Source organism: Phocoena sinus, chromosome 3 (assembly GCF_008692025.1).
Source record: "Phocoena sinus isolate mPhoSin1 chromosome 3, mPhoSin1.pri, whole genome shotgun sequence".
Lineage (NCBI taxonomy): Eukaryota > Metazoa > Chordata > Mammalia > Artiodactyla > Phocoenidae > Phocoena > Phocoena sinus.
This window is the reverse complement of record NC_045765.1, coordinates 168,819,887-168,846,823: the sequence shown is the minus strand read 5'-3', so window position 1 is coordinate 168,846,823 and position 26,937 is coordinate 168,819,887. Positions and strand designations below refer to the sequence as shown.

General features: G+C 46.0%; 1 protein-coding gene across 1 annotated transcript; it reads left to right on the top strand.

Moving 5' to 3' along the window:
- Positions 1-54: 54 nt before the first annotated feature.
- SRD5A1 (steroid 5 alpha-reductase 1) lies at positions 55-26,613 on the top strand. Its single transcript, XM_032627013.1, is given in 7 exon segments — positions 55-407; positions 13,109-13,275; positions 16,529-16,630; positions 18,327-18,350; positions 18,353-18,415; positions 18,418-18,475; positions 24,668-26,613. Coding segments are annotated over 7 exon segments (762 nt in total). The 5' UTR covers positions 55-126; the 3' UTR covers positions 24,735-26,613.
- The last annotated feature ends 324 nt before the right edge of the window (positions 26,614-26,937 follow it).

Genomic DNA, 26,937 nt, shown 5'->3' with positions numbered 1-26,937 from the left:
CGCGGCCCCGGATTTTGACAGCGGGCCCCGACCTCAGGTAACCGCGCCTCCCGCCGCCCCCGCCGCCGCCCTATATGTGGCGCGTCGCGGCTGCCGGGCCATGGAGCACGCCTGCTGTCCCCCACAATGGAGCTGGCCGAGCGGTTCCTGCTGGACGCGCTCGCCTACCTGGAGTGCGCCCTGGGCTTCCTGTGCTACGTGCTGCTGAAGCTGGTGGGCTCGCCCTACGGGCGCTACGCGTCGCCGCGCTCCGCATTTCGGCTGCCGGCGCGGGCCGCTTGGGTGGTGCAGGAGCTGCCCTCGCTGGTGGTGCCTCTCCTCGCGTGCGCCTGCGCGCCCGCCGAGCGCCTCAACCGCTGGCCCAACTGCATCCTCCTGACCATGTTCCTCGTCCACTACGCGCAAAGGTGAGGGCGGGCGGCCCCGCGCCTCTCCCTGCCACCCCTGGTGCGCTGCCCTCTCCCTGCCACCCCTGGTGCGCTCCCTTCTCCCTGCCACCTCTGGTGCCCTGCCCTCTCCCTGCCACCTCTGGTGCCCTGTCCCCTCCCTGCCACCCCAGGCTGGCTCCCTCCACCTGTGCAGCAGGGCCTGGCGCCCTCTCCTTGCGCCTCTACTTCTTCTCCCAGCATCCTCTTTCTACTTTTCTAGTTCCACTTTGGGCTCTTTGCTGTGGGTGGAGGAGCTCTTTTCCTCCAGCCAAATGGTCACCTGCAACTTGGGAGCCTGGTTTCCTCAAACTCCTTGTGACTTGCCCTTTACGATGCACGGACTGTATGGGCTTGAATGGATCACGTTCAGAGACTTTCACCTCCACATTATGCAAGGGCCCCCGCGACTGTGGAAGTGGCCTTCCAAGAAATAACCTTAAACACACATGAGGTCTTTACACTGACTTCCAAGTGTTTCGTTTTTGTGAAGAATGCTCAATGGCTGTGTCTGAACTGTTCAGGTCTCGTAATAAGTTGGGACTTTCTCCAGCTCTTAGGTTTTGGCTTTTACACTGCTAAACCAAATGGCTGGACAAAAGTTTAAAATCAGAATTTGAAAATGTGTATTCAGACTTCAAAAGGCTGCCAAGTTAAAAAGGGTGTTCCCTGCATGTGAGAGAACTGGGCTCACCTGCTCTGTGAACGTGGGCAGGTTACTTGACCTCTGTGATCGTGGGTCCCACCCCACTACGCCCACTTCATAAAGTGGGACGGGAAAGAAGTGTGGGTGTCTCTAAGCCTCTCTTGAGTTCCTGGCACAGCTGTGTCCCCATCTGCTTTTAAGCAGGCACAGGAAGTGGGCAGAGTCAGTGTTCCACAAGGCTTTCTGGGTGCCCTGTTTCTGACACTCCTAGAGAACTCCAGTAAGCAAAGTTGTTACCAGGCTCATGGAGGTTCTGTAATGTGATTGAGCATTACTGCAATTTGCATATCAATAGAATTCTCATGACTACATACATTTCTCCATAAATATGCCAGAACCTGTGTCTGTCTGTTTTTGTCACAACTAAAAGCAAGCTCTGGAGTCAGACTGCTAGGTGTTATCTCAACCGCATCACTGGTGACTGGTGAGGTAAGTTATAAAGCTGCTCCGCAGCAGATTGCCCCATCAATGAAATTGGCGTAGCCATGGTACCAGCTACCCGCCAGTGGGATTGGCATGTGTATTAAATACTAAAGGCAACTCCATAAAATGCTTGTGAGGTTCTGGGAAATCTGAATGCTCAATGGTGACAAATAACACCACTTTATATCACCACGCAAATGGGCGTACCCGCATACACGCTCTGCGTGACATTTGTGCACGCTGCAGCCAGCTTCAAGTGCCAAGAAAAAAATCTGAAGACATTGAAGGCATTGGAAAGATGTGAAGGGAGCACTTTACAGAGCTTTGTCTGAATGCCTGGAGTTGAAGCTTTTTGATGTAAGGTGTCATGTGTAATTGCATCGGGGCTCACTCTAGTGGGAGACTGGATGCGGCCTTCCAGAGGGCCGAAGTCGCTTCTACAGATAGAACTGGAATAGATCCTTTCATACAGATGAGGCCACAGAGCCCCAGAGTTCAGGTGTTTTATCCAAGCTTGTTGGATGAGCGACTGCCGGGACTAACACCCTGCTCCCCTCCTCGGTTTCTAGACCAGTGGTTTCAAAAACTCTGCTCCAAAGGATTTGACGGGTCACGTGTAGTTTTTTAAACTGCTGGGCTATTTTTTTTCGCCCCAAGTCGTTCATGTTACTATACACATAGCCCGTGTGGTTTGGGGGCATTTAAGTTTTTCCAAATAGAAAAGATAAACATCTTCCATTCTACCCAAGCAACTAATTTATTAAACGGTCATTTGACCTAAGTCGGTGAGCTCTTGGACGAGAACGGAAGTGCAAACCACATTGAGCGCTTGTTCCAAACTACTGAACTCCCTGACCCAGAAGCTGTTTCTTCAGCCCCTCATTTGTCAGGGCTCTGTAGGCCAGACAAGAAAGTAAGAAGGCAGACAGGTGAATCCAAGCCTGAGTCAGGCTAGTGGCGGGAGAAACACAAACCATGGGACATGCTTGGGAGACACGAGACCGAATGGGCAGCAACTTCCAGAACTTGGCAGACGTGTGCTGAGGCCCTGTGCTAAGACGCGGGCTGACACGGGAGGGAGGCGGGGCCCCGCCTAGGGGAGCTTGAGCCTCTTGAGGACTGAAGCCAGAAGGAGGCTTCCCATGGTCTGTGAGAAGGGGTGTTTGCCTGTGTGTTTGTAGCTCTTCGTTCGGCACACGCTGACTACGGATTGTTTGATGTATTTGGCATTCTACTCATCGCTGGGCGTACAGAGTTGAGATGTTCTCTTGAGTCACTGAATACAGGACAGACTCTGGAGAATCAACAGGATCTTTGGGGCACAAGAGCCAAGGATGGGAGGGAAGGCCTGCCTAGGAGGGCAAGAGGGGACAACTGTGGGACAGAACACACCAGGGCCCTGACCAGCTCCCCCAAGGATGGTGAAGGATGTTTGTAGTAACTTTTTTTTTTTTTTTAACTTTTTGGCTGCACTGTGTGACATGTGGGATCTTAGTTCCCTGACCAGGGATCGAACCCATGCCCCCTGCAGTGGAACCGCTGGACCACCAGGGAAGTCCCCATAGGAAGGTTTTTTTAATCTACGGCAAACCACATGGTTGTCCCACCAGCGGCCGGTGGCCTTTGCATCCTCTCTGCACTGAGGTCACCTCCTGTTGGTCACGGGCTTCTGAGTTCCCAAGGGCACCACCGCATCTTCTCACACCACCCTTGGTTTCGTGTGTGTGGAGCGTGTCCGACCTCTCGCCTGCTCACCTAAGGCAAGTGTATGCCGGAAATGGGCAGTTGCCTGTTCTCAAGTCAACTCAGAGCTGCTCTGCATTTGTCAGAAGCCCAGGTGTGGCTCCCTCAACCCCGTCTCACCTCGTGTTCTGCTGCTTTCTGTCCAGCCAAGCAGGGATTCGATATGACCCGAACCCAGGGTACCTGTGTCACAGATTTTCCCTTTCCATTCAGCAGTGAGTGAGTGAGTCACTGATTATTTCTTATCAGCTCCTCTGTTTAACAGTAGTTACAAACCAAAATCCCACTTGAGCGCTGAGCTGTTTATTTACCGCTGGGGCCCCAGTCACCCTGAGGCCACAGAGGAAGGGTGCCAAACACCCGCATCCCAAGTGTGCAGACTTTCAAACACCCACCCCAAGGTCTGTGCTCAACCAGATCTGTGACCTTGTGGGATCTTGATTCTGTTGTCATCCTTGATTGCAATGCCTCAAAGCCCCTCACCTACTTCAGGTTCATCGTTCCTCCAGCTGGGGCCTGTTAATGGTCTGGGGAGAGCCTGGCCTAGCCTCTCTTTTAACTGTGTCATAAAGCATGTATGACATTAAAACACAGCAGAGGACTGGAGAGGGTGAAGGGCACACCAAATCCTTGGCCCTTGCCTTGTGGATTCAAATAATTTGAAAAGAGGAAAACTTTTATGTCAAAGTATAGAATGACAGAAAGTAAAGTATTAATTGTGTCTGTGACCTTGCCTTGAAAGAGCAAAGTGCTTATTTAAGTATGTAGCTTTACTGCAGTTTAATCACTACAGGGAAAGTCTTTTACAGAAGGAAAGAAAAGCAAAGGGAACTGATCCAAATGTAGGAAGTGCTGTAGATTTCAACGATGTCAAATTGTTGAGAAAAAAGTAATACAGTCAAATATTAAAATCAACAACCACTCTCAGTTTTAAACATTTTAAAATGGCTAAATCTACCATTACCTAAATTACTGCCAGATCACCAAGTTGGTTACTTAGTGTTCCCAAACTTGGGTGGGCGACATTATAGGCTGTCCTAGGAGATGATGTCCAACTGCTTCCATTTCCAGAGTCAAATCATTTGCTGAGTGATTGCGTTATTTCTTGTTGCAAGAAAACTGCAGTGTTGTTATTGCAGTTTATTGGGAAAACATTTTCAGAGAGAATTCTTATACTTCACTATGCAAATTAAGCAGTCATGGAGCTTGTGTCTGGGAGCCCAAACATTGAAATCTTAACTTTCAACCATTAGAGAATTGTCATTCCACATGGTTGCCGGCATGTTGACCTTCGAAAGGAATGCTTTCACTTGAGTCTTTCCAGCAGGTGGGTGCAGTGGTTATTTGCCAGTTAACTTGGGTTTTGTGTAGGCATTAACCCTACTGGCTTGAGTGGTTCAAGAAACCACGTGAGAGCTGCTTGGGGTGATGAGAAGCTTGGGTCTCTGGGCGCTACTTTGCAGTGAGAGTAGAAATGCGGGCTAGCTCTGGGGACTTTGTTCTTTTCTGTAATCCATTTTCCTTCATGGGTGCTAATAGGATACTTTCTTGTTTCCTTAAAATTCAGGAAAAAAGGAAAAATTTTTGGTTTGCTTTATTAATTTTGCCTGATTCTCTCTGAGCCTTTTCCAATAAGCAATTGCAAGTCTTCAGCCCAAGAAATCAGATTTCTCCCTCTGACTCATCAGGTCTGTTCTGAATGTATTAGGTTCCAGGACTTAAAATACATGTGTGCGTATTGCATGCAAAAGAACCTACAACTGAGGTACATGCTCCTGTAGAAAACTTAGAAAATGTGGAGGAACTGAAGGAAGAAAATAAAAACCACCTATATAGTTCCATCACCCAGAGATAACACTGACGATATTTTGGCATATCTCTTTCCCATCTCCTTCACTGTCTTTAATAAGTTTTTGATCACTTTTTTTTCTAAGCAGTAAAGATAACACGTATAAACACGCATAAAACCTTATATCCCACTTTTGTCACTTAACATAAGTATTATACTGGCCTAGTAGAAATACTTACTAAAGATGACTTCTAAAGACCAATGTGCCACAGAGTAAATAGACAGAGCCAGCCCTGCTTGGTCCTGTTTCTCGCCACCACCTTGCGATGTGTTGGATGGCACACCTGGGTCATTGCCTCGGAGCCTGCCTCTTCCTAGCCTACTGTCTCTCTCCATCACCCAGGGCACCGTATTCCTCTGAGCCTCTGGGTCCTGATCTATTAAATAGGGTAAATAGTAACAGTTCTGAAAGTATTTAAAAAAAAAAAAAAAAAGCATGTTGTATAGGATTAGGAATTATTGGGAACATTTTTATCAGGAACTATGAGAAGCACCTTTATGCTTTCTAAGCATGGAAACTCACCCAAAAAGTAAACAGGTGGCAGACTGCCCTGAGCATCAAAGCCCCGCGGAGTTTCCGGCATCTCTGGGCTTTTGGTTCATCCAGTGGTCAAACATTCCCTGCATTCCTGATTGTCCTACAAACACAAACTTTTGTTAAGTTTCCCTGGGTAATTAAAAACAATTTGATGATTGGGCTTCCCAGGTGGCGCAGTGGTTGAGAGTCCGCCTGCCGATGCAGGGGACGCGGGTTTGTGCCCCGGTCCGGGAAGATCCCACGTGCCGCGGAGCGGCTGGGCCCGTGAGCCATGGCCGCTAAGCCTGCGCGTCCGGAGCCTGTGCTCCGCAACAGGAGAGACCACGGCAGTGAGAGGCCCCGCGTACCGCAAAAAAAAAACCAAAAAAACAAAAAAAACAATTTGATGGAAAGTACATATTCTTTCTTTACATGGAACAGAAAGAAAATAAGGAAACTAACACAATGAAGAACAAAGTGTCAAATTCAATCCCATATCTGCTTCTGATGATGTAGGAAACAGAATTCCTTCCTAGCTCCTTGGTACCTGGCTACTGCGTATCCAGAAGCGGAAATGGCTTTATAACCCAGTACCTAAATAAAATACTTCTTTTTTTTTTTAATAAGTGGAGTTTGTGGCTTTATTTATTTATTTGCTATACGCGGGCCTCTCACTGTTGTGGCCTCTCCCGTTGCGGAGCACAGGCTCCGGACGCGCAGGCTCAGCGGCCATGGCTCAGGGGCCATGGCTCAGGGGCCCAGCCGCTCCGTGGCATGTGGGATCTTCCCAGACCGGGGCACGAACCCGTATCCCCTGCATCGGCAGCCGGACTCTCAACCACTGCGCCACCAGGGAAGCCCTAAATAAAATACTTTTAAGTCCAAGTGCTTCATAGTTTCTCAAAAGATTATTTCTATTTTAAGGAATTTTCAACCTCTGACTTAATGCCGTTATTTTAAAGAGGGGTGGTATTCATTTCCCATAGGTGTGTGAGGGTGAGGCATTGTCTGAGAAGAGCTTTTGAAGACGAGTGTCTGTTGTAACCAAGGTGGCCTGGGTCCCAGACCCTGGCGCATGACTGGTGCTGTGTCCATCCAGCAGGTGTGCCTGCCTTCCTTACTGTCTGAGCCTGGATCCTTCGCCCTGATAGGCGGCTGGGTCCACGGCAATCCCTGAGCTGCTCTTACCCCTCCAAAGTCTGGATGAAGGCTCAGATGAAAGCCAAGCCCAGAAGCCACCACTCCTTGGTCCCATTCTGGTTCCTAAGTGGCCCAAGTCAAAGGAAAACACTGCTGACAACAGCTGCCTGGATTTCCGAGGAAAAGATGTAAAGCTAAAGGGAATAACCCAAAAACAGAAAAATAATCGAAAAGATGCCAAGAGGGGTCAGAGCACTCCCCTCTGGAAGGCATGTTGCACTTGGACATCTGGCCCCTGAAGACCCTGGCCGGCATGTCCTCAGAGGCAGTCCTAGAGGTCTGCAGGCATAGGTGGCATTGCTCTGCATAGCTTGTTCTGACTTCGATAGTTTTTATGGCCAGGCCTGTGGACATCAGGGTCACTGCTGTCCCCTCCAAGGGCAGAGAGCAGAGAGCAACGGAAGAGGCCTGTGTCAACCTTTATAAGGCCCTGTTTCCAGTCCTCGCCCCTTTACTGACATTCACATGAGACCAAAGAGAGGTAAATCCTCTCCCCAGGTTCTTTATGACTGTCTTCCCCAAGTTCCCCCCAGAGCATGCATAGGAGCAGAAGTCAGTGCACCTCTCCTGCCTGGTCAGGTAACAGGACACAGGTGTGCAGTCCCTGCCAGCCACCAAGCCACAGTGAGCCCCGGGACCCAGCGGCTGCCCGAAGTCCAAATGCTGGGGCCACAGGCAGGAGTGTTTTCTAAGAAAATCAAAGTGATGGTTCTAGGTTAGATCTCCTGTTTTAATCTAGACCAAGAGCTGTGAACTTTTTGGGAAAGGGCCAGATAGTGCATATGTTAAGCTTTCTGGGCCAAAGGACAAAATAAGGTACATGGCGTAGGAATTTATAACAAAAGAGAAAAGATTTCACAAAAGTTGTATTGACAAAATTTGATACCTTAGTGCAATTTTGGTAATACAGGTGTAATGAGAAGAATGGGGTTCTTTTTTTTGTTGGGGAATAACATGTAACTTAATTGGACATCAGGGTTAGGGCACCTTCTTATGAAAATCTCTTGTGTCTACCTCTTACCGCGATGACATTTTATCTTTGAAAATGTCCTTTCGCGCATGTATGTTCTGCCAAATATTCGTATCAGTCCACAAGTTTATGATTTTTATTTAACACAACCCTGGCTTGAAAGCCTTTTGTGAAATTTTTTTAAACTTTATTCTATAAATGTATTTATTTATTTATGGCTGCGTTGGGTCTTCTTTGCTGCGCGCGGGCTTTCTCTAGTTGCGGCGAGTGGGGGCTACTCTTCGTTGCGGTGCACGGTCTTCTCATTGCGGTGGCTTCTCTTGTTGTGGAGCACAGGCTCTAGGCATGTGGGCTTCAGTAGTTGTGGCACGCAGGCTCAGTAGTTGTGGCTCGCAGACTCTAGAGTGCAGGCTCAGTAGTCGTGGCTCGCAGGCTCTAGAGCGCAGGCTCAGTAGTTGTGGCGCATGGGCTTAGTTGCTCCACGGCATGTGGGATCTTTCCGGACCAGGGCTCGAACCCGTGTCCCCTGCATTGGCAGGCGGATTCTTAACCACTGAGTCACCAAGGAAGTCCCATGAAATTCTATTGCATTCTTCTCTCTTGATATCTGCCTTTTAGTGGGTCATGACATTGTAGATTAATATCTTGCGATTGAATATCAGGTGGCAGCTGCTCAATTACACAGCTAAGTGGATTTTGAAGTATGGAAACCAAAGTTCGAGAAGCACTGCTAGAACTAGTCTGGGCTTAGAAATTGTCCACTGCACATTGATGTGAGAAAGTAGATCTTGCTGCTGCTTTTAATTTTAACAGCACGGAAAGTATTAATATATAGAGCAGTCTGACATGACTTGTGATTCAAACAGTGTCAGTTGTCATTAAACTAACTAACACAGTGTAAATTATGCACCTGAGTGATTTTTGTCCTACAGTTTTAGGTGGATTCACTAAGAAGGTGAATTGAACCTGCAGCAAAAGCTAATTTCCAAACCCTTTAAAACTCAATAATAGTGGGCTTCCCCGGTGGCACAGTGGTTAAGAATCTGCCTGCCAATGCAGGGGACGCGGGTTCAAGCCCTGGTCCGGGAGGATCCTATGTGCCACGGAGCAGCTAAACCCCTGCGCCACAACTACTGAACCTGCACTGTAGAGCCCGCGAGCCACAACTACTGAAGCCCACACGCCCAGAGCCCGTGCTCCACAATAAGGGAAGCCACCGCAAGGAGAAGCCCACGCGCAGCAACAAAGACCCAACGCAGCCAAAAATAAATTAATTAATTTAAAAAAAACCCTCAATAGTAGTGGTTGAGAGCAATTTTTCTCAATGAGAAAATTTGTCTTGAGCTCAGAATAGTGGTCAGGTCCATGGAGGGAATGTCACATGCACTGTTGACACTATTGATTCAGTCACACACAATAGATTTTGTTTGTTTTGCCGAGGACCTGATGGTATAGGAGATAGCTTTAAACGCCTTACATTTTCACAAGCTTTGTAAATTTGTAATTTATCTGTGTCTGTCCCACACATTTTTACCACCATGAGTAATAACATCCTAGCTGATTCCACTTTAGGCTGTACTGAACTAGTGTTTCCTCAACCTCTTTGGAAGTATCCTCACCTTTAGCTGTTCCACGCAGACTGTTTAGAGAGCCTGAGCCTGCAGTCACTGCAGCCTCGGCACTGAACCCTAGAATAAACAGCTGAGCAATAGCATCCAGTTCCGTGGACACACCAAGAGCCGAGGATGCTCACATGCTGCATCTTCTGCCTCGCTTTTTTTTTTTTCCGGTACGCGGGCCTCTCACTGCCGCAGCCTCTCCCATTGCGGAGCACAGGCTCCGGACGCGCAGGCTCAGCGGCCATGGCTCACGGGTCCACCCGCTCCGCGGCATGTGGGATCTTCCCAGACTGGGGCACGAACCCGTGTCCCCTGCATCGGCAGGCGGACTCTCAACCACTGCGCCACCAGGGAAGCCCCCTGCCTCGCTTTTTAACTATAGACGTCACTCCTGGTGTCCTAACTCCTCAAGTGCTGTTCTCCCCAAAAGGCTAATAACAATGTACAACAAGTTTATATTCCCTGGACATGTTTCTTTGGCTGCTGCAATTAATTGCCTCACCATTGGCATATGGTTTTCCTTGTTTGGCTAGCAAAATGAACTGCTTGGTAGCTTCCTGGGGGTCTGTAGCCTCATTTTTATTTCTTTTGTAAAGAAATTCTGTCATGGGGTGCTGTTTTAAATTCTCTGATTTTTTTTGATCGTTGCTTTCCTGGGAGTTGGGGACATTGTGATGACGGCTCAGCCTGGTAGTGGGGACCTCTGTTATATTCTCCTGGCACAACTATAGTGGCATTGCATCCCAAAGTATGCTTTGCCATCTGATGCAGTAACAAAATAGCCCACACTCCACTGTACCTTCAAAGCACGAAGAGGCCATCAACTTTTCTTGTTTTGACAGGATGGGTAAGCACTGGTCATACACAGCCCAGTGCTGTGCTTGGTACTCAGGTCACTGCATCACGGTGATGGGCAGCGAGCACACCAAGCAGCAGTGCAAAGTGATAAGATGGTCACATACAGGTTCTGTCACAGCTACTGAACTCTGCGCAGACAACGTGTAAACAGAGGACCATGCTCACGTTCCAGTACTGCTTCATTTATGGACACTGAGATTTGAATTTCATATAATTTTTATGCGTCGTGAAATATTCTTTTGATTCCCCTATCCCTAATATTTAAAAATGTAAAAAGCATTCTTAGCTCACAGACTGTAAAAAACAGTGGTGGTGGACAGGATTTGTCCCAGGGGCTGTGTTTGCTGACACCTGATCCAGACTCACGTTTTGATATCACAGGCATAGAACATTAGTGACAGATGAGGAACATTTGTGAAGGCAAAACAAAAGAGAGGTTTGGGTTTCACCTTTACAGTGTGCCAGCCAATGTTTGCCAGTTCAGAATTCAGCCCTGAACTTGAAACCGGATTGGGAGAAATCCATCAAAAGTTTGCTGTACAGAAACGTCTACCACCTTTGCAGAATGTTTCCTCAGAGTTGCTTCTACAACACTTTATACATCTATAATCTAGAAATTTGTGACATCTAGCCTAGAAGGTTGCCTCCCACCATTTTTTAGTACCTGTTTTTCCTATTCCAAGCTTACTGTTTTTCCCTCCACTCTCTGACCCTGCGTTTCTATTAGCCTGTGTTGAACTCGGCATGTTCCGTTCAGGTCAACAGTCCCAGTCTTTCAGGAACAGAGCATTCTACATTTTAACAGGCATCTTTCTAAACCAAGTCCAACCCCTGCGTCTACCACAAGTCTTATATCCTGCTCTCTCTTCTTTTTTTTCCGTGTTTCTCCAAACTTGGAATTCTAACACTTTCTCAGTTCAGTCCTGCAATTTGCCTCCTGGAAATTTCCTTGAGACCATGACTCCCCGAGGAGATTTTTCCTAACTTTCTCACCACACTATCCCCTTTCTACTTTCCCACGGCTAGAGAATCCCTTACACTGACTGTGGAAATGAGGCTGCTCGCTCCTGGTACTTCTGAAGTCTGGGCACTCAGGGACAGGGTGAGAACCATTTTGTATTCTGCCATCTACCGTTTTCTCTGGGTCTCACACAAGGGCCCCTACCCTGGCTGAGAAACAGGGAGAGGCAGAAAGGCACCTTGACAACAGTGCCCAATCACAACATGTCAGAATCCCTGCCTGTTTTTAAGGGAGCCTATGCCGGTCCAAGACACGCACACTTACCCCCAACCAAGACCAAGTCCTGATCTTGCAGTGTGAGTGTTTGCAGTTAACCTGCATCCCCGGTGCCAGCCCACTGTACCAACTGTCTGCCAGATAGGAACCATGTTTTCCCAAGGCAGAGAGAAATGGTTGAGATTCCCTGTTCTTTTTGAGGGGCTTGTCAACACTATAGTTTCCAGGTAAATCTCCACTGATGATGTCATAACCAAATGGATGCTTTGCCCTAAATTTGAATAAGGTCTTCTTTGGGGGACGTGTCGTGAACAAGATGAGAACCTTGAAGGCTGCTTGTGATTCCTGTGAAAGTTCTCCCAAGACGCTGAGTGAGACTGTTGGGGAGAGAATCCCTTGAGGATGCATAGCCAACATTATAGAGCTATTCTCGTGCTATTACTATTACTAGACAGTCAATTACGTTTTTACTCTAGAGTAGATGGCCAAACTGGAAACAATAAGTGTTTACATTTTTCCTTGTTTTAAGCTATAATGTACATAAATAAAATTCACTCATTTTAAGTCTATAGTTTGATCAATTTTGGTGATTGGAGTAAGTTGTGTAGTCATGGCCACAATCTGGATACAGAACTGGTGTACAACAATTCCTTTCACTGACAGAGGGGTTCAAGTTGTCACTTTCTTCTTGGGTCAGTTTTGGTCACCTTTGTCTTTTAAGAATTTTGTCTGTTTCATCCACATCAAATGTATTGACATAAAGCTGTTGAAAATAGTTTCTTATTATCCTCTTAAGGGCTGTAGGTTACGTAGTGATGCCCCTTCTTTAAATGTATTACACACTGATTTTAAAGAGAAAATTCAAACACAGAATAAAATTTTGCATCCTGTTTTCTTCATACATTTCACGTTTCTTGTCCTTGTATTTTCCCTCTTTAAATTTTTAGTAATGTGCCCCTACACCAGCGTGATATAACCAAAGAACATGATGTCAAATTGCCCAGGTTTACACTGAAACTCAGCCACTGTCTAGCCCTGTGGCCTTGAGCAGATTACTTAACCACTCTGAGTCTTAATCTTGTCCTCTGTCAAATGTGAGTAACGCTATCTCCTGTGCAGGTAGCTGGGAGGCCTTGCTGTGATGGACACTCGGAATGAGAGCCATTGTGATGGTGATGGACAACGTGATGGTGGTCCCCAACTCGTAGTGCTCAGACTAGGACGAGTTACTGGTTTTAGGATGGTGGGGATTTTGAGAGTCTCTTGAAGCCTTCAGTCTCTCTGATTCTGTGTCTGTTTCGCATTCTGTACAGTTGGAATCCTGACTTTGTGCACAGTGGTGTCCATTATTGAAACACGGTTAATTCTTTAACTAGAAATGCTGCTTTTAACAGATGTGGTACTCTGGGCAAGTATTACTAAGAATGACTTTTGTACAGAAAGCAGGATTAAAAACCCAAGACACTTAAAGTAGAATTGCAGAAATTAGATTCTTTATCGTTGTTGCTTTTCTTAAAAAAAAAAAAATATATATATATATATATGTTTCTTTTTTCCGAAGGGCCTTGATTTTCCCATTTCTGATCCGAGGAGGAAAGCCCATGCCATTGTACACCTTTATCCTGGCATTCATGTTCTGCACCTATAATGGCTACTTGCAGAGCAGATACTTGAGCCAGTATGCGGTATATGCTGACAACTGGCTCACTGACCCCCGATTTCTAACAGGTGAGTGTCCTTAGTGATGCACTCCATCCTCCTACTCATAACTTCGGTGCTCACCTTCCAGTAGTGTCCAGTTAGAAAGCGCACACTTCTTGAGAGAACAGAGAGTCTGCGTAGGTCCATGCCCTAGCAGGGGGCCAAGCACTGGCGGGAGGGAGGGTCAGGCTGTCCCAGCACCGTATCAGTAGCAGGAGATGACGCAGGTGCCCGTCACCCTTGCCCACTCAAGCACTGAAAGCATAAATACCTGTTCTTAAGGTGAGCCTAAAAATAGCAACCGGCTGCAGCACAGTGAGCAGTGGATGGAGAGTGAGTTCATTTGGGCACTAGTTGACTGTGTAATCTAAGTGGTTAAACCTCCTATGGTTTCTTCTGGAAAGCGAGAGAAAGTCAGACTGAGTCATCTTCCCACAAGGTAATTAGACTTTTATGGTTATACTGACTTTAAACTTTGAGGTTTGTGAGGTTTTTGAATTTTTTTTTTAAATTTTTATCAATGAATGTAATGTACATTTTCAAGTTCTAATTATAACCTTACAAGTTCTGAACAAAAATGATGATAGAACATTAGCCATCAAAAATATTTGCAAGGATGTTAAAACTACGTAATTTGGGAGCTCTTGTTTGTAAGGAAGTTTCTTCTGTATGTTTACCCTCCTAACGTTTAGACATTCTAGCACATTCAGGTGTAGCTTACCCCCAAGGTACCATGCTAAGAATCGGCAGTTGGTCCATCAAATTCTCAAACTGCCCCAGAGCCCTTCACCCTAAAGTACATAAAGTGATCTTACGTTTCATCTGGCTTTTTCTCCATGTGTATGAATTTGTCATAATAGAGAAAACGAACATTTGAGTAGTACTTTGTTGTTGACGAAGCAGTTTCACATTTCTCGGTCATGTTTTTTTCTGTGAATTAAAATTTTGCTCCCAGGGCAGAGTCCTCATCGAACCTGAGAACTGTGACAACAAGGGATCTGCTTCCTCATCTATCAGAGGGGGGACGAATGGGAAAATTTTCAAGAGCCTTTTCTAGCTCCACAAGTCTGTGCCTCCATGAAACACCAGACTAAATTGTTTTGTTTGCACCCTGCCCCCAAATATCATCTTGATTTATCTGCTCCCTGACTGTCTGATTATCTTTTGCCCCAACTCTCAGAAGGAGACAGAACAGGCTTGGCCATCTGCCAGGAGCTGTACCCATGCTTCTGCCTGTCCGAGGTTCAGAAAAGGACAAAAGTTAGGTCCTTTTCACAGGAGAAAGAAAGGTCATATGGTTAAGCAGCTGGCCCCAGATCTAAATCGAGTAATAGCAGAGTGGTGGTTTAAACCAGATCATCACACTGGCCCACAAAAGGCAATGATGGACAGAGAATGGGGATTGTTTTTTAAACTAAAAGATAAAGGTTTTAAATGTTTATTTGAGATTCTCATGGGAATCGTTTTTATGATGAATTGTTTGAACTTTTGATGAACAACAAAACAAAAGAATTCTTTGGTCTGTGAATTTCAGTGTCATTTAAAGGAGCTCTATAGATAGACCATGTTACCTGCAGGTGCCTTTGAAACTGGTCTAAAATTTAAGACATCAATAAATTGTATACAGACTTCTTGACTTCTCTATGATTGAACAGAAGTAATTGAAAATGAGGAAATATGCCAACTGAGAAACAAACTGGGTTACTTTTTTCATATTCATTTCATAAAGTTTATAGATTTTGTAATTACATGAATAATTTTAGAAATCACATAATTAATTATACTTACAATAGTTATTATGAAAAGGTTAAGCAAGTATCAATAGTAATAAAATCCTAACAAAAAGTTTCCCAGAGAAGTAAGAGTGGTTAAGCTAAAAGAATTTATACAAAGATTTTAGGATCCCTAACCATGGAATTAAATGTTTAGTTCAGATAAGCACAAATATTAGTTTTCCTACGAATCTAGGCAATAGAGGGAGCTTGTCTCTTAGAAGACAAAGGAAGCATGGAATTTTGAGAACGTGATGCTTTCTGGAACATCACATTGGGGGCCCCAATCACCTAGAAGTGACATACTTGAAATTCAAACAATGGTAGCGAGTCAGCCATAAATTGATGGATCCAGTAAGTGACTTACAAAACATATTAGACAATTCGGTACAAACTGTTTAGAAAGGAAGCTGCCTAGTGAAATCAATAGGAAGAAATCTTGCAAGTCTTACTGTAGACCTGAACATGGTTCGTATGTCCCTGTTCTAACTGTGGAAAACTATTTAATGCCACGGGGGTAACTGATGAATAACTAATAACGTTACTCCAAGTGTACGTTCCTTTGAAATTGAATTGAATGCCCCCATTAAGCACCATCTGCCTTCACATTAAGTATATCAGGATAATCAAATTAACTCTTTTTATGAAATCAAGTTATTCCTTTTATCAAGCACTATTTTGGCATTTGGCCTTTTCTTGTTGGAATTAATTGGTATGATACTGATAAGTCTCCCTTAAGTGATGAGAAACCCCTGAAGGCTTTGGAGAACTGGAGAGAAAATGTTCAGATGCTGTGGAATATCTACGCACAGCTGGGCGGCTGGGCAGTTGAAGATTTAGTTGGGGGAAGATGAGGTGGACGAACAGACCCAGGAACGCCGACTGATGAATGAGCAGGAAGTCAGGGGTCGGGGAGGCCGTGGATGTGCGTTAAATTGTTTCCAATGAGGTTATGGAGAAAGAAGAGAAGAGGACCCGAGGTTAGCTCCTCCGCACCGCCCCTCAAGGGGCCTGAATGCAACCAGTCGTGGTAAAGCGCGCGCTGGGATTTCCCATCTCCTCTTCTGCGAAACAGAGGGGCCAGAGGGGGCATCGTGCTTCGGTATTTGAGAGGACAAATAAAGGCTGTGGGCTGACCCACTGACAATGGTAATACCTCTTCCTAGAAAAGAGCCTTGTGCCTTAGTCATAAGTCAAATTTTCTGATCATACCAGTCATCCTAAAACATAGATTGTGGCCATCCGGTCAAGCTATCTTAAATAGATTAGATAATTTAATAGTATTATTAGAAAAGCAAAGCCCTATCTAGCAGGCCTAGAGCAGTGCTTCTAAGTCATCTTCCTAAATAAAGCACAGTATTTATTATATACAATGATTTTTGCTATCCGTCATGGCTAATGTGTTATACAAATAATACCCTTCATTCAGGCTTGGGTTTGTAAACTTTGTAGGTTATTAACGTAATACTCTTGAATATTTTATTTTCTTTATATCTCATTTTCTTTAGGTTTTGTCTTGTGGTTGTTAGGTATGCTGATAAACATCCATTCAGACCATGTCCTAAGGAACCTCAGGAAACCAGGGGAGACTGGATATAAAATACCAAGGGGTATGTACCGAAATGGGGAATTTATTCTAAAATCTATTGAGTGATGCTTTGCTGTTTTAGTTTTGCCAGATCTCGTAACTAAAGTGCAGTATGTTTTAGCTGCAGGTTTTCAGTGTGAGTCACCATTATTGTTCGTAACAGTGACTGATTACTGTTTTGTTAAAATGATAGAAGAAGCAATTCTGACTAACTGGACGCTTTATTAAGCAGAAAGGAAGCTCTAGTTATATCTGTGTTTGGAAAGAGAGATTAGTAGGAATTGTGGTCTACAAGGGGTGTCCGATACTTCATTTCTAGCCACAGAATAGAATCGATAGCTCGATTGACCCTCCCTCCGAAAACAATTTAAAAGGTTGGGTGAAAAATTTAAATGCATCAGTGTGGTATCAAGAAAGCAAGTAATCATCAATCAGAGGGCAAAATCTAAGTGAGTGCTAGAGTCCAGAGTGCATCTTGTTTTGACCACTAGCTGACCCTCATGCTGGTTTTGTGGCCCAAATTCGTGCCACTTGCCTGGTCTGAAAAACGTCCAGCTGTGAACTAGGATCCATGTATTCCTGGGGGCGGTGCGCTCATGCCTGTGGCCAACGCGAGCCCAGATCCCCAAGGAACCTGCCTTCAACTCAGGCCTCCGAGAGCCCGGCAGACCACACGCCACAGAATAAGGGCCGCAGTCAAAGTTGAGCCCGTGAGGAAAAGGGCACCATGAACAAGAGCTTCGTGAATGTGAGCGAGCCTCAGATCTTAGAGTTCATGGGCACAAGTTGTACAGTGAATACTTAAATATTTAAAAAATAAAAGGGGATTGAAATTATGAGCAAAGGAGCAATATACTCTAAAAAGGACAACATAGATACAAGCTGGAAACAACAGCGCTTCTGAAAATTTTCTTTAAATATCAGTAGGTAAGACTACAGCTAGAGTGAAAGTGAGAAGCACACAGCAGCACTTAGTTTGGAATCCTTCAGCTTATCTTCCTGGAAACCATACAGGAACAACAGCAGAACAAATGACCAAAAAACCCTGTAAAGCTCAAATGACTTAAACTGTGGCCCTGGGGTTACCCTTGGAGTGTGCAGCTCTGCTCTCCGGCCCGATGACTCCCAGGCCCCCACGCCCTGCTCTGCCCCTTGGGTGCCCCCACTCCCTGGGGTGTAATGGCCCAGATGTTGGGGGAGGGGTCTGGTCCACACAGCACCCCACGTGCTTCGAGAAAGGTCTGGCCTGTCATGTAGACTTGATGAATCTGTGAAGATGTGAGGAGTGAATGAATGAGTCTGTCCTTGAAAATTTTGTATTTTCTCCAGCTCTTTGTCTAGGGGTCCCTATAGGTCCATTTTATCAAGCTGGTTCATTAACTGTTAGTCTGTGTTCCCCATCCTGTTTAAGTTTTGTCAGCTTGATTCATTAACCAGGGAGGTGATATATTGAAGGGTGTTTAAAACCGTAGCATTTTATAGTCAGACAAACAGATAGGTATTGATACAGGCGTGTACTTACTACCAGAAGTTGTGATATGAAATAGTAAAACCGGTCATGTTAGATGCGTCTCATTGATGAAAATTCTGTAAAGGTTGTATTTCCCCAGAGTTGATTTGTAGTTCTCTGAGGAAGTATCCACTGGTATCTCTTAAGTCAGGATTTCATGAGGCACTCTTTCATAGTAAACGCACTGCGGGTCTCTGTTTTCTTCTAGGGGGCTTGTTTGAATACATCACTGCGGCAACTACTTCGGAGAGGTCGTCGAGTGGTGTGGCTACGCCCTCGCCAGCTGGTCCATCCAAGGCTGGCTTTTGCTGTGTTCACCTTCTGTGTCCTGCTCACCAGGGCTCAGCAGCATCACCAGTACGTTTGAAAACGCTTTTAGCATTTCTAATTTGTCCTCCGACCTTGGTAGAGCAATTTGCAGGTTAGATTTTTGAAATGTTCATATCAATTTGCCAAATCCTAGTTTAGACCAGGCTTTTAGCTAAACGAGCATGGAACCACGCAAATGTCTGAAGAATAGCCCAGCTGTAATCGTCAGGTACGCGGTCAGCCACATCATTTGCTCCACCCTGCTCTGAGCCCTCTTTGAATGTCTGCTGCTGGACTCGTGTGGTCAAGTTGAATGTCAGGCAGGGGGATTCAGGGTCTTGACGTGGACTCGCCAATGATAACAGGGGATGCTGACCAGGCAGCAGGCCCTCGGGCGGGCCTGCAGTTGGAAGCATCAGTGTCTGGCCCTGGCAGAGCCCCTTCCCACAAGGGCATCCCACTGTGCAGGGTCCCTGATGGACTCCTGGGATACCGCACCCCGAGGTCACATTGTTTTCCAAGAGTGTGAGGCCTTATCAGATCCCCAAAGGGTCTGTGATCCATTTGACCAACAGCATAGAAAACAAAGTATGTTAAAGCTGAAGTGAGCTTGGAGGGCATCTTCCCCATCTAACAGGTGGGGAAACTGAGGCTCAGGCTCAGACAGGGTGGAAGTCACGTCTCGCTGAGACTGGAGGGCTCGCAGACCATCTGAGCATCGGGACAGTCCCCTGATGCCGCAGCAATGCTGGAAGTTTGGCACGTCTGGTTCCCCAGTGCCCACATGGACAGCTCGTGTCCTCTGAGCTCGAGGGGACGCTGCTCTGCTTCCCCTGGCTTCATGTACTCAGAAACATTCCATCCTAACCTCCAGGGCTGCTGACACAGAGGCATCCAAAAACGTATATCATTGTCCTGCTTCACGGACTTGCCATCTCTTTGGGGAACAGGACAGAGCTGGAAGGCCAGCAGAAGAATAGATGATATCACGATGCAGTGGGAAACACAGACTTCTTAGAGTCAGAAGTCCTGGCTTTATTTCCCAGGCTCACCATGTATTTAAAGACACATAGGATTATTATTGGAGGTAGTAAGGAAGAGCTAAATATATGTTTAGCTAATAGTTGAAGACATTACAGCAAAAGCGTGAGAGTTGTTGAGATCCTGAAGAGCAGCACCTCTGTTCTTTGAAGTGCCCCCCGCGCTGGTAAGGTTGGTGAGCTTCCCTCCAGCCAGTGAGTGGAGCAGGGCCACAAAGTCAGGACCCGTGTGTATCCCGGAGCTGCTGTGAAGACAAGGGTAGGAAGGAGCCCATACCAGCGAGGGCTCAGGAAAGGGGTTACAGCATCAGAAGTGGCTCAGACACACATGTTCAGGAATGATTCGCCGTCTAGGGTTGGATTGGGTCCTAATCCCAGGAACAGAGTCTGTGTAGACGGGCTTAGTTCAGATGAGGTCACCCTGGAGTTAGGCCCTAGTCCAGTAGGACTGGTGTCCTTACGAAGAGGAGACACTTGGACACAGACATGCACGCAAAAGAAGCGACGGCTGCGTGCAGACAGACACAGGGAAGCTGAGGGCCAAGAGTGTGGCAGTGATGCAGCCACAAACCAAGGAACCCCAGAGGCTGCCGGAAGCTGGGAAAGGCTAGAAGTGAAACCGTTACACCTCAGACTGGGACTTAAACCCACGCCAGCCAGACTCGAGCCCGGCCAAAACCCACAGTCTTCCAACGGAGATCACACACCGGGGTTTCAGGACTTTAAATGAAGCTCAGATTCTTGATGTCTCATCGCAGAAAGAATTCAGTGAGAGACAAAGTGATGGGTAAGAAGTGGATTTATTTAGAGAGAAACACACTCCACAGACAGAGTGTGGGCCATCTCAGAAGGTGAGAGAGGCACCAGGGTATGGGAGCGGGTAATTTCATAGGCTAATGAGGGGGGAGGAGTGTTCCAGTTGTTTCAGGAAGGGGCGGGGATTTCCAGGAATTGGGCCACCGCCCACTTTTTTGATCGTTATGGCCTGTCTTGGAACTGTCATGGCGCCTGTGGGTGGGTCATTTAGCGTGCTAACGTGAACTTGGTGATACTGAGGCTCAAGGTCTAGTGGGAAAAGTCGACTTGTCCGCCATCTTGGATCCATTTGGTTTCTAATCAGTGTTATGTCATGTTCTCGGGCTGTTGTCATTTCTTTCAAAGGCTGTGCCCAGCCTCTTTCTCTACTGTTTCAGAAAGACCCTCCCTTGGAGCCTGGGAGGGAGCAGTGGCCCTACCACACCCGGAAGCCAGGCTTCTGGCTGCCAGGCATAAATGCTGTTTCAAGCCCCGGGTTTGTGGCTGTTTGTTATAGCAGCCCTGAGAAACCAACACACCAGCCCTTCCAGGATTTACAGTCCATGTAAGCAAAGGCAGTGAGTCTGAGGTCCTCAGTCTTCTCCTCTGCTAGACGATTTCCCCAGATCTCATGCCTATGAAACACCTTTCTCAGAACCAGAAAGATTCATACTCTCAGCAGGCCTGGCTGAAATAATATGTTATTATCACTTTAGAATAAAAGTATCTAACAACGTCCTAGAAAATGAATAAAGCAAAACTAGGTTCATGTAACAGCAGTGACAACAACTGCAAGCTATCTTCCCCACCCCCACCCCGCTTCCCCTCCCCCTCCTCCACCTTCCTCTCCTCCTCCTCTCCCTTCCCCTCCCCCCTTCCCATGTGTCCCCATCTCCCTCCCCCTCTCCTTCCCTCCCCTTCCCTCCCCCTCCCCCTTTTCTCCCCTTCCCCTTTCCTTCCCTCCCCCTTCCCTCCCCCTCCCACCTTTCTTCTCCCCTTCCTCTCTCCTTCTCTCCCCCTTCCCTCTCTCCCCTCCGCCTTCTCCCCCACCTCAACACCAGCACCTACCCCACACAGCCCAGTGCAGGGGCCTACGACCACCTTCTCATGGCCATGGGGGAGATGCTATTCCTGTCCATTTGTGATATTAGATATCAAAAAGTGAATATTGGTGGCTTTCTAATAATAAAAGCAAAAGAGATAATCCTGACATTTTTAAGAAAGTGGAACAGAGGAAGACTGGAACAAGAGCACACTAGGTCAGTCGTAAAGATGTTTTCTCAAGTGAAAACAGGGCACAGGAAAATCCCCTCTCAGTGCTGCAGTGTGACACAGATAGAAGTAGAAAATAATCCTATTTTCCAAATGAAAGTCTCTGTAAAGAAAACCCAAAGGTGTTCTTTGCAGATTCACGGGTTGAAAGGGCTCTTTTTCATTCATTTGCTGTTTAAATTGATGTCAGTGTGAAAGCAATTTAATTGCTGAACAATTAATTCGGTTTTAGTGGAAGTATGTTCAGAAATGTTAGATTTACAAGCTGAGGACAAAATGAAGCCTATCTTTGTTTTGTTTTTTTTTTTTAAAATCCAGTCCACCCAACTAATGAAACCATCAGATAAATTGCTTCCAAAAGGAAGCAATCCCTGGGACTAGTCCTTGCACTATATTTTACTTACTGACAATGTTCCTAAAGCCATACTTTATTACAATGAACTTCTTTCTGTAACAGCTAGACGTGAAGTATTTAAATCCATAAATGATTGTTATATTGATAATTAGATCTGTAGATCAGAAACTTAGGGTCACCTGTTCCGAGTAGCTAACAGATTATTCAGGTTTGAGGGCCACATTTCAAGGAATGGTTAAGGGGGGCACGTTTTTCTCACCGTTTTCTTCCCTGCCAGCCTCCAGCAGCCATGCTTGTTGGATGGGGCCAGGGTGTGGCTGCACAGATTTCACAGCTGTGTGAGAATGAACTCAGACGTGTGCTCCTTCACACCCGGGCACTGGAGGTTGGGGCCGGCCTCAAGCACAGTCTTTAGAGGGCAGACTCTGTTGAAATAAATTATGGCATGCTTATCTATTTGTTAACTTTAATGTCATTTTTAAAAATGAACTCAATGAGTCTTCAAGACACTGGTTGATGACACAATGATTTTTTTTTTAAAGAGACCCACACGAATATGACATGCTGCCATCTTGTCACAGCCTATTTCATGAGACTTGGGTGCATAACCGTGATTTGTGAATGCTTGGAAAGTGTTTACTCAGCTGTCAGTGGCCCCGTCCCTGTGTTCACAAACACAAAGCTGTTTCTGAGCCCGAAACACACAAACGGTTAGGGATTATTTTGCATTCAACAGAAAGGCAAGGAGATGTTAGTTCAGGCTCCACAATAATAAAATCAAGACAAAAAATTGGTATCCAGCCCTGGTCAGTGTCACATAAACTTTGATTCTAGGGGTAGGAAAGTGAATGAGAAAAGTAATAGAATATGCTGCTTGTCCTTTTTAAAAGTATCTATACATACCACATACTTAAAGTACTTTTTCTTTTTGACCGCGTGGCATGTGGGATCTTATTAGTTCCCTGACCAGGGATCAAACCCATGCCCCTGCAGTGGAAGCACAGGCCTTATAAAACACAAACGAGGGCTTCCCCTGGTGGCGCAGTGCTTGAGAGTCCGCCTGCCGATGCAGGGACGCGGGTTCGTGCCCCGGTCCGGGAAGATCCCACGTGCCGCGGAGCGGCTGGGCCCGTGAGCCATGGCCGCTGAGCCAGCGCGTCCGGAGCCTATGCTCCGCAACGGGAAGAGGCCACAACGGTGAGAGGCCCGCATGCCGCAAAAAAAGAAAAAAAACAAAACAACAAACGATTATTTCTGAGAGTTCTGGAGGTTGGAAATTGGAGATATGGGTGCCAGTACTGGCAGTTCTGGGAAAGGCCCTCTTCTGGGTTGCTTTCTCGCTGTAACCTCAAGGACAGAAAGAGCCGGGGGGCCTCTTTAATCAAGGCACTAATTCCATCCTTGAGGCTCCACCTTCATGACCTCATCGCCTCCCAAAGGCCTCACCTCCTAATACTATCATTGCCTCGGGCGTTAGGTCCTTCACATGACTTTTGCGGGGGTCACATTCAGACCATAGCACAGGCTGACATGAGTAAATATGTGGACTGTACACATTCTTGGCACCTCTGCTGCCCGTAGCCCTTCTTGTCTCCACACACATCACTGATCTGGAAAAGTCCGTTTTTACTGTGGCCTCATGTCAGGGGAGGTGCTGCTTCATCTGAGGTCCAGTGACCAGCTTCTGTGGGTGTTTCTCATCATGTGTCTTTTGGGGAATACAGAACAGCGCATGAGAGCACCGTGGCATCTGCTATCTTGTAATTCTGTATTTGTGGATGACAGTGTTTAGCTGATCTAAAATCGACAGGATTTTGTTGACTCACTTTCAGGTTGTTGTTTTTCATATGTTTCTGCCATCTTAACAAATTAGCTAATTTTTTTAAAAATTTTATTTTATTTATTTATTTATACAGCAGGTTCTTATTAGTTATCCATTCTATACATATTAGTGTGTGTATGTCGATCCCAACCTCCCAATTCATCCCACCCCCACGCCCCCGCCATTTTCCCCCCTTGGTGTCCATACGTTTGTTCTCTACAATAGCTAATTATTTTTCATCATTGTTTTTAGTGTTTAGCACTCTTTTGTACTTATGGAAAGACTTTTTCTGCCTATTTCTCCATTTTGTCAAATTATTTTTAAGCTTTTACTCCACCCACTTAGCTGCCACCCTTCCCAAAGGGCTCTTACCCCACAACGAATGAGTGTGCCTTTGTTGATTTAATTTATATCAAAACTCAGAATACCTGCTTGAGTGCAGGGCTGAATTATGAACGACCCGTGTCACGTGTTCCTAGGTTTGTTTGAGAGTCACCTGGCATGTAGCTGCGTGCCCCTGCCACAGACCCTGGGTCTGGAGCAGTAGTTCTCTTCTGGGAACTGGAGAAAACTCTTGGGGTAACTGAGAGATACTCAGGATACACCTACTCAGTTCCTCTCCCCTCCCCCCGTCAGCCTGCTTCCCAAGATCTGCAAAGATAGCGCCCCAATATCCTGATCTGCGTGTTTATCACATGCCTGTAACTTTCCCTGCCAATATAAAGGTGAATTATATGAGTTACATCTTCGTGAATCGTGCTGTACAGTCTGATGTGTTTATTCATGATACAGACAAAGTCAAGCTATGTGTCTGAGATGCCAGAATTTTTATTACTACTTTTAAAAAGCTCAGTATCCCTCTATGATGAGAAATATTGTCCGTTTTGTTAGCAACTGTTAAATGTTTCAGTGAGAAAATTAAGTTTTTTTTTAATGTATTTTTTGTCTTATTTCAGGTGGTACCATGAGAAATTTGAAGACTATCCCAAATTCAGAAAAGTTATGATTCCATTTTTGTTTTAAGTTCGTTGTCAATGGGGTTACCTTCAACTTGCAGCTTTTCGGTCATGTTTCTCTCAGGATGATATAAATGAATGTGTGTCTCTGTAATTTTTCTGCTACTTCACCTTTTTCAAGATTTGCTCTAGGACTGTGTAACGAGTAAACTATCTAATAACAGTAGCAAATGTGTAAGCTACCTAATAACAGTCTAATCGAACTGAAATGGCAGGTGGAACTATGACACTGCATACCAGGTCACGGATCTGGAACTCTGTAATTGCAGCTTGACCCTCCTCTCATTTGTCTGCCTCTTTGGACCAAAACATTCTCTACCCCTTGCACAACTCCCTACAGCAATGGGTTTAAGGTCAAAGGTGATGTTGTCCCCCTCCCCCTATGGAGGTTGTGTTCTGTCTTCATGTCCCTCTCATCCCCCTAGGTCGGAGAGGCCCGGGTCTCCACAGAGTACCCACCACAGCCTCTCACTGTTGGGTGCTGGGCAGGCAGAGAAGCTGGGCGTAGAGAGAGGAGAGGCCCAGCGGAGGCCGGTGCAAAAGGCCTCCTGGCACCTGCTCCAGCCTGGACCACCAGGTGACTTCACCTGGCAGGACGGGGCACTGGGGGGCATTCCTAAGGAGCAAGCTGCTGTGTCCCCCATGAAAGGGACTTACTTCCTGGAGGCCCTCAGCTGGGAGCACGAAGGTGCTGCGGGGCAGCCTTCCCATCTCGGGTCACTCGCCATGAGCCACTAGGAGTCTCTGGCTTGGGATGATTTTTCTTCCTCCTTCTAGGTAGAATTAACATTTTTTTAAAGGCACTTTTTCTTTTTAAATACCTCTCAATATTGCAAAACTATAATTTGAAGCAGAATTTCTTATTTTAGATGCACTCAAAACCTCCACGGAGATGAATGACAATAATAAAATGTACTACTTATTGCCAGATATGTAAAAGAAATCTCCCCACTGGAAGGCTACCTACTGAGTCTCTTGCCCCCTCTGTGAAAATCCAATGAACACATGGTACGGACCCCTCCTCACCTGAGACAGCGCTACCTCTATTGCTCCTGCATTTGCAGGGGTGGGAACCGAGCAAGGTGTAAGTGGAGAGAGTCCGTGTTCACTTAACGATCTCTAACGATGCTGGGTGGCAGAGGCCTCCGGGACATGTCTGACGTTGCGTCCTGTATGTTCTCCGACCGACTGCCACCTTTGGGCAGGGAGCAGGCCCTCCTGCCCCCTGCACCCCGGGGCCCCTGGGTACCCCATCGGCTCCCTCCCCACTTCTCCTGGCTCACCTTCCCAACCAGGGGCTCCCTCCCCATGAGGTTTCATGTAGAGACTGTGTTCTTGGTGTTAGTGGTTTTTAGAGTCCCTTAGGGTTTTAGAATTACACGGAAAACTTTTCCTGATGTGGCTGTGCTTCATTTTTAACTAAAAATTGAATGCATTTGTGGGGAAATTTTATGATCAAATAAACTTTGGCCCTTTTTCTGACTGAATAATTACTTGAAACCATAAAATGATAAATATTTAGGATCTCCTCCAGAAAACTCAAAAATCTGAGCAAGTCTTGACTGATTTGGGCCCCTGGGCTCTGGAAGGTGTACCTGGCCAGAAAGATGCTTGTCTGAGAGCTAGAGATGCTCACTGTGATTTTTAATTCTGTTGGTGCTTCTTTTTTATTTGAGTGACCAAAAGTTTGGGTTAAGTGGGGATTTGATGAATGGTTGCTACTTCACTGTCATGAGCTGGGTGGATGATTGACAGGACGAAATCTTGTTCTATCTTGTCTGCCTGTCTTCCCTTTGCTAAAAACTGTAACTAGCAAATTATGACAGTTTGTTATTGTGTTAGTTATAATAATTAAAGAGATTAATAAAATTACTGGTAAAAGTTGGGTTGTTTTGTTACCCTTCTGTGTGGACAATTCTTCACGCTAGAAGTTCAGACAGCCCTGAAATCTCTTTCCCACCCATATTAATATTTCATAGTGCTAAATATTCTCTTCTATCTCTCAGTAGAGCTGTGTGACATTCTTCGTGTAAATCTTGTGCACTTCTGCTAAGGATATTTTAATTTATTTTATTTTTTTTAGCATCTTTATTGGAGTATAATTGCTTTACAATGTTGCGTTAGTTTCTGCTGTATAGCAAAGTGAATCAGCTATACGTGTACGTATATCCCCAGATCTCCTCCCTCTTGTGTCTCCCTCCCACCCTCCC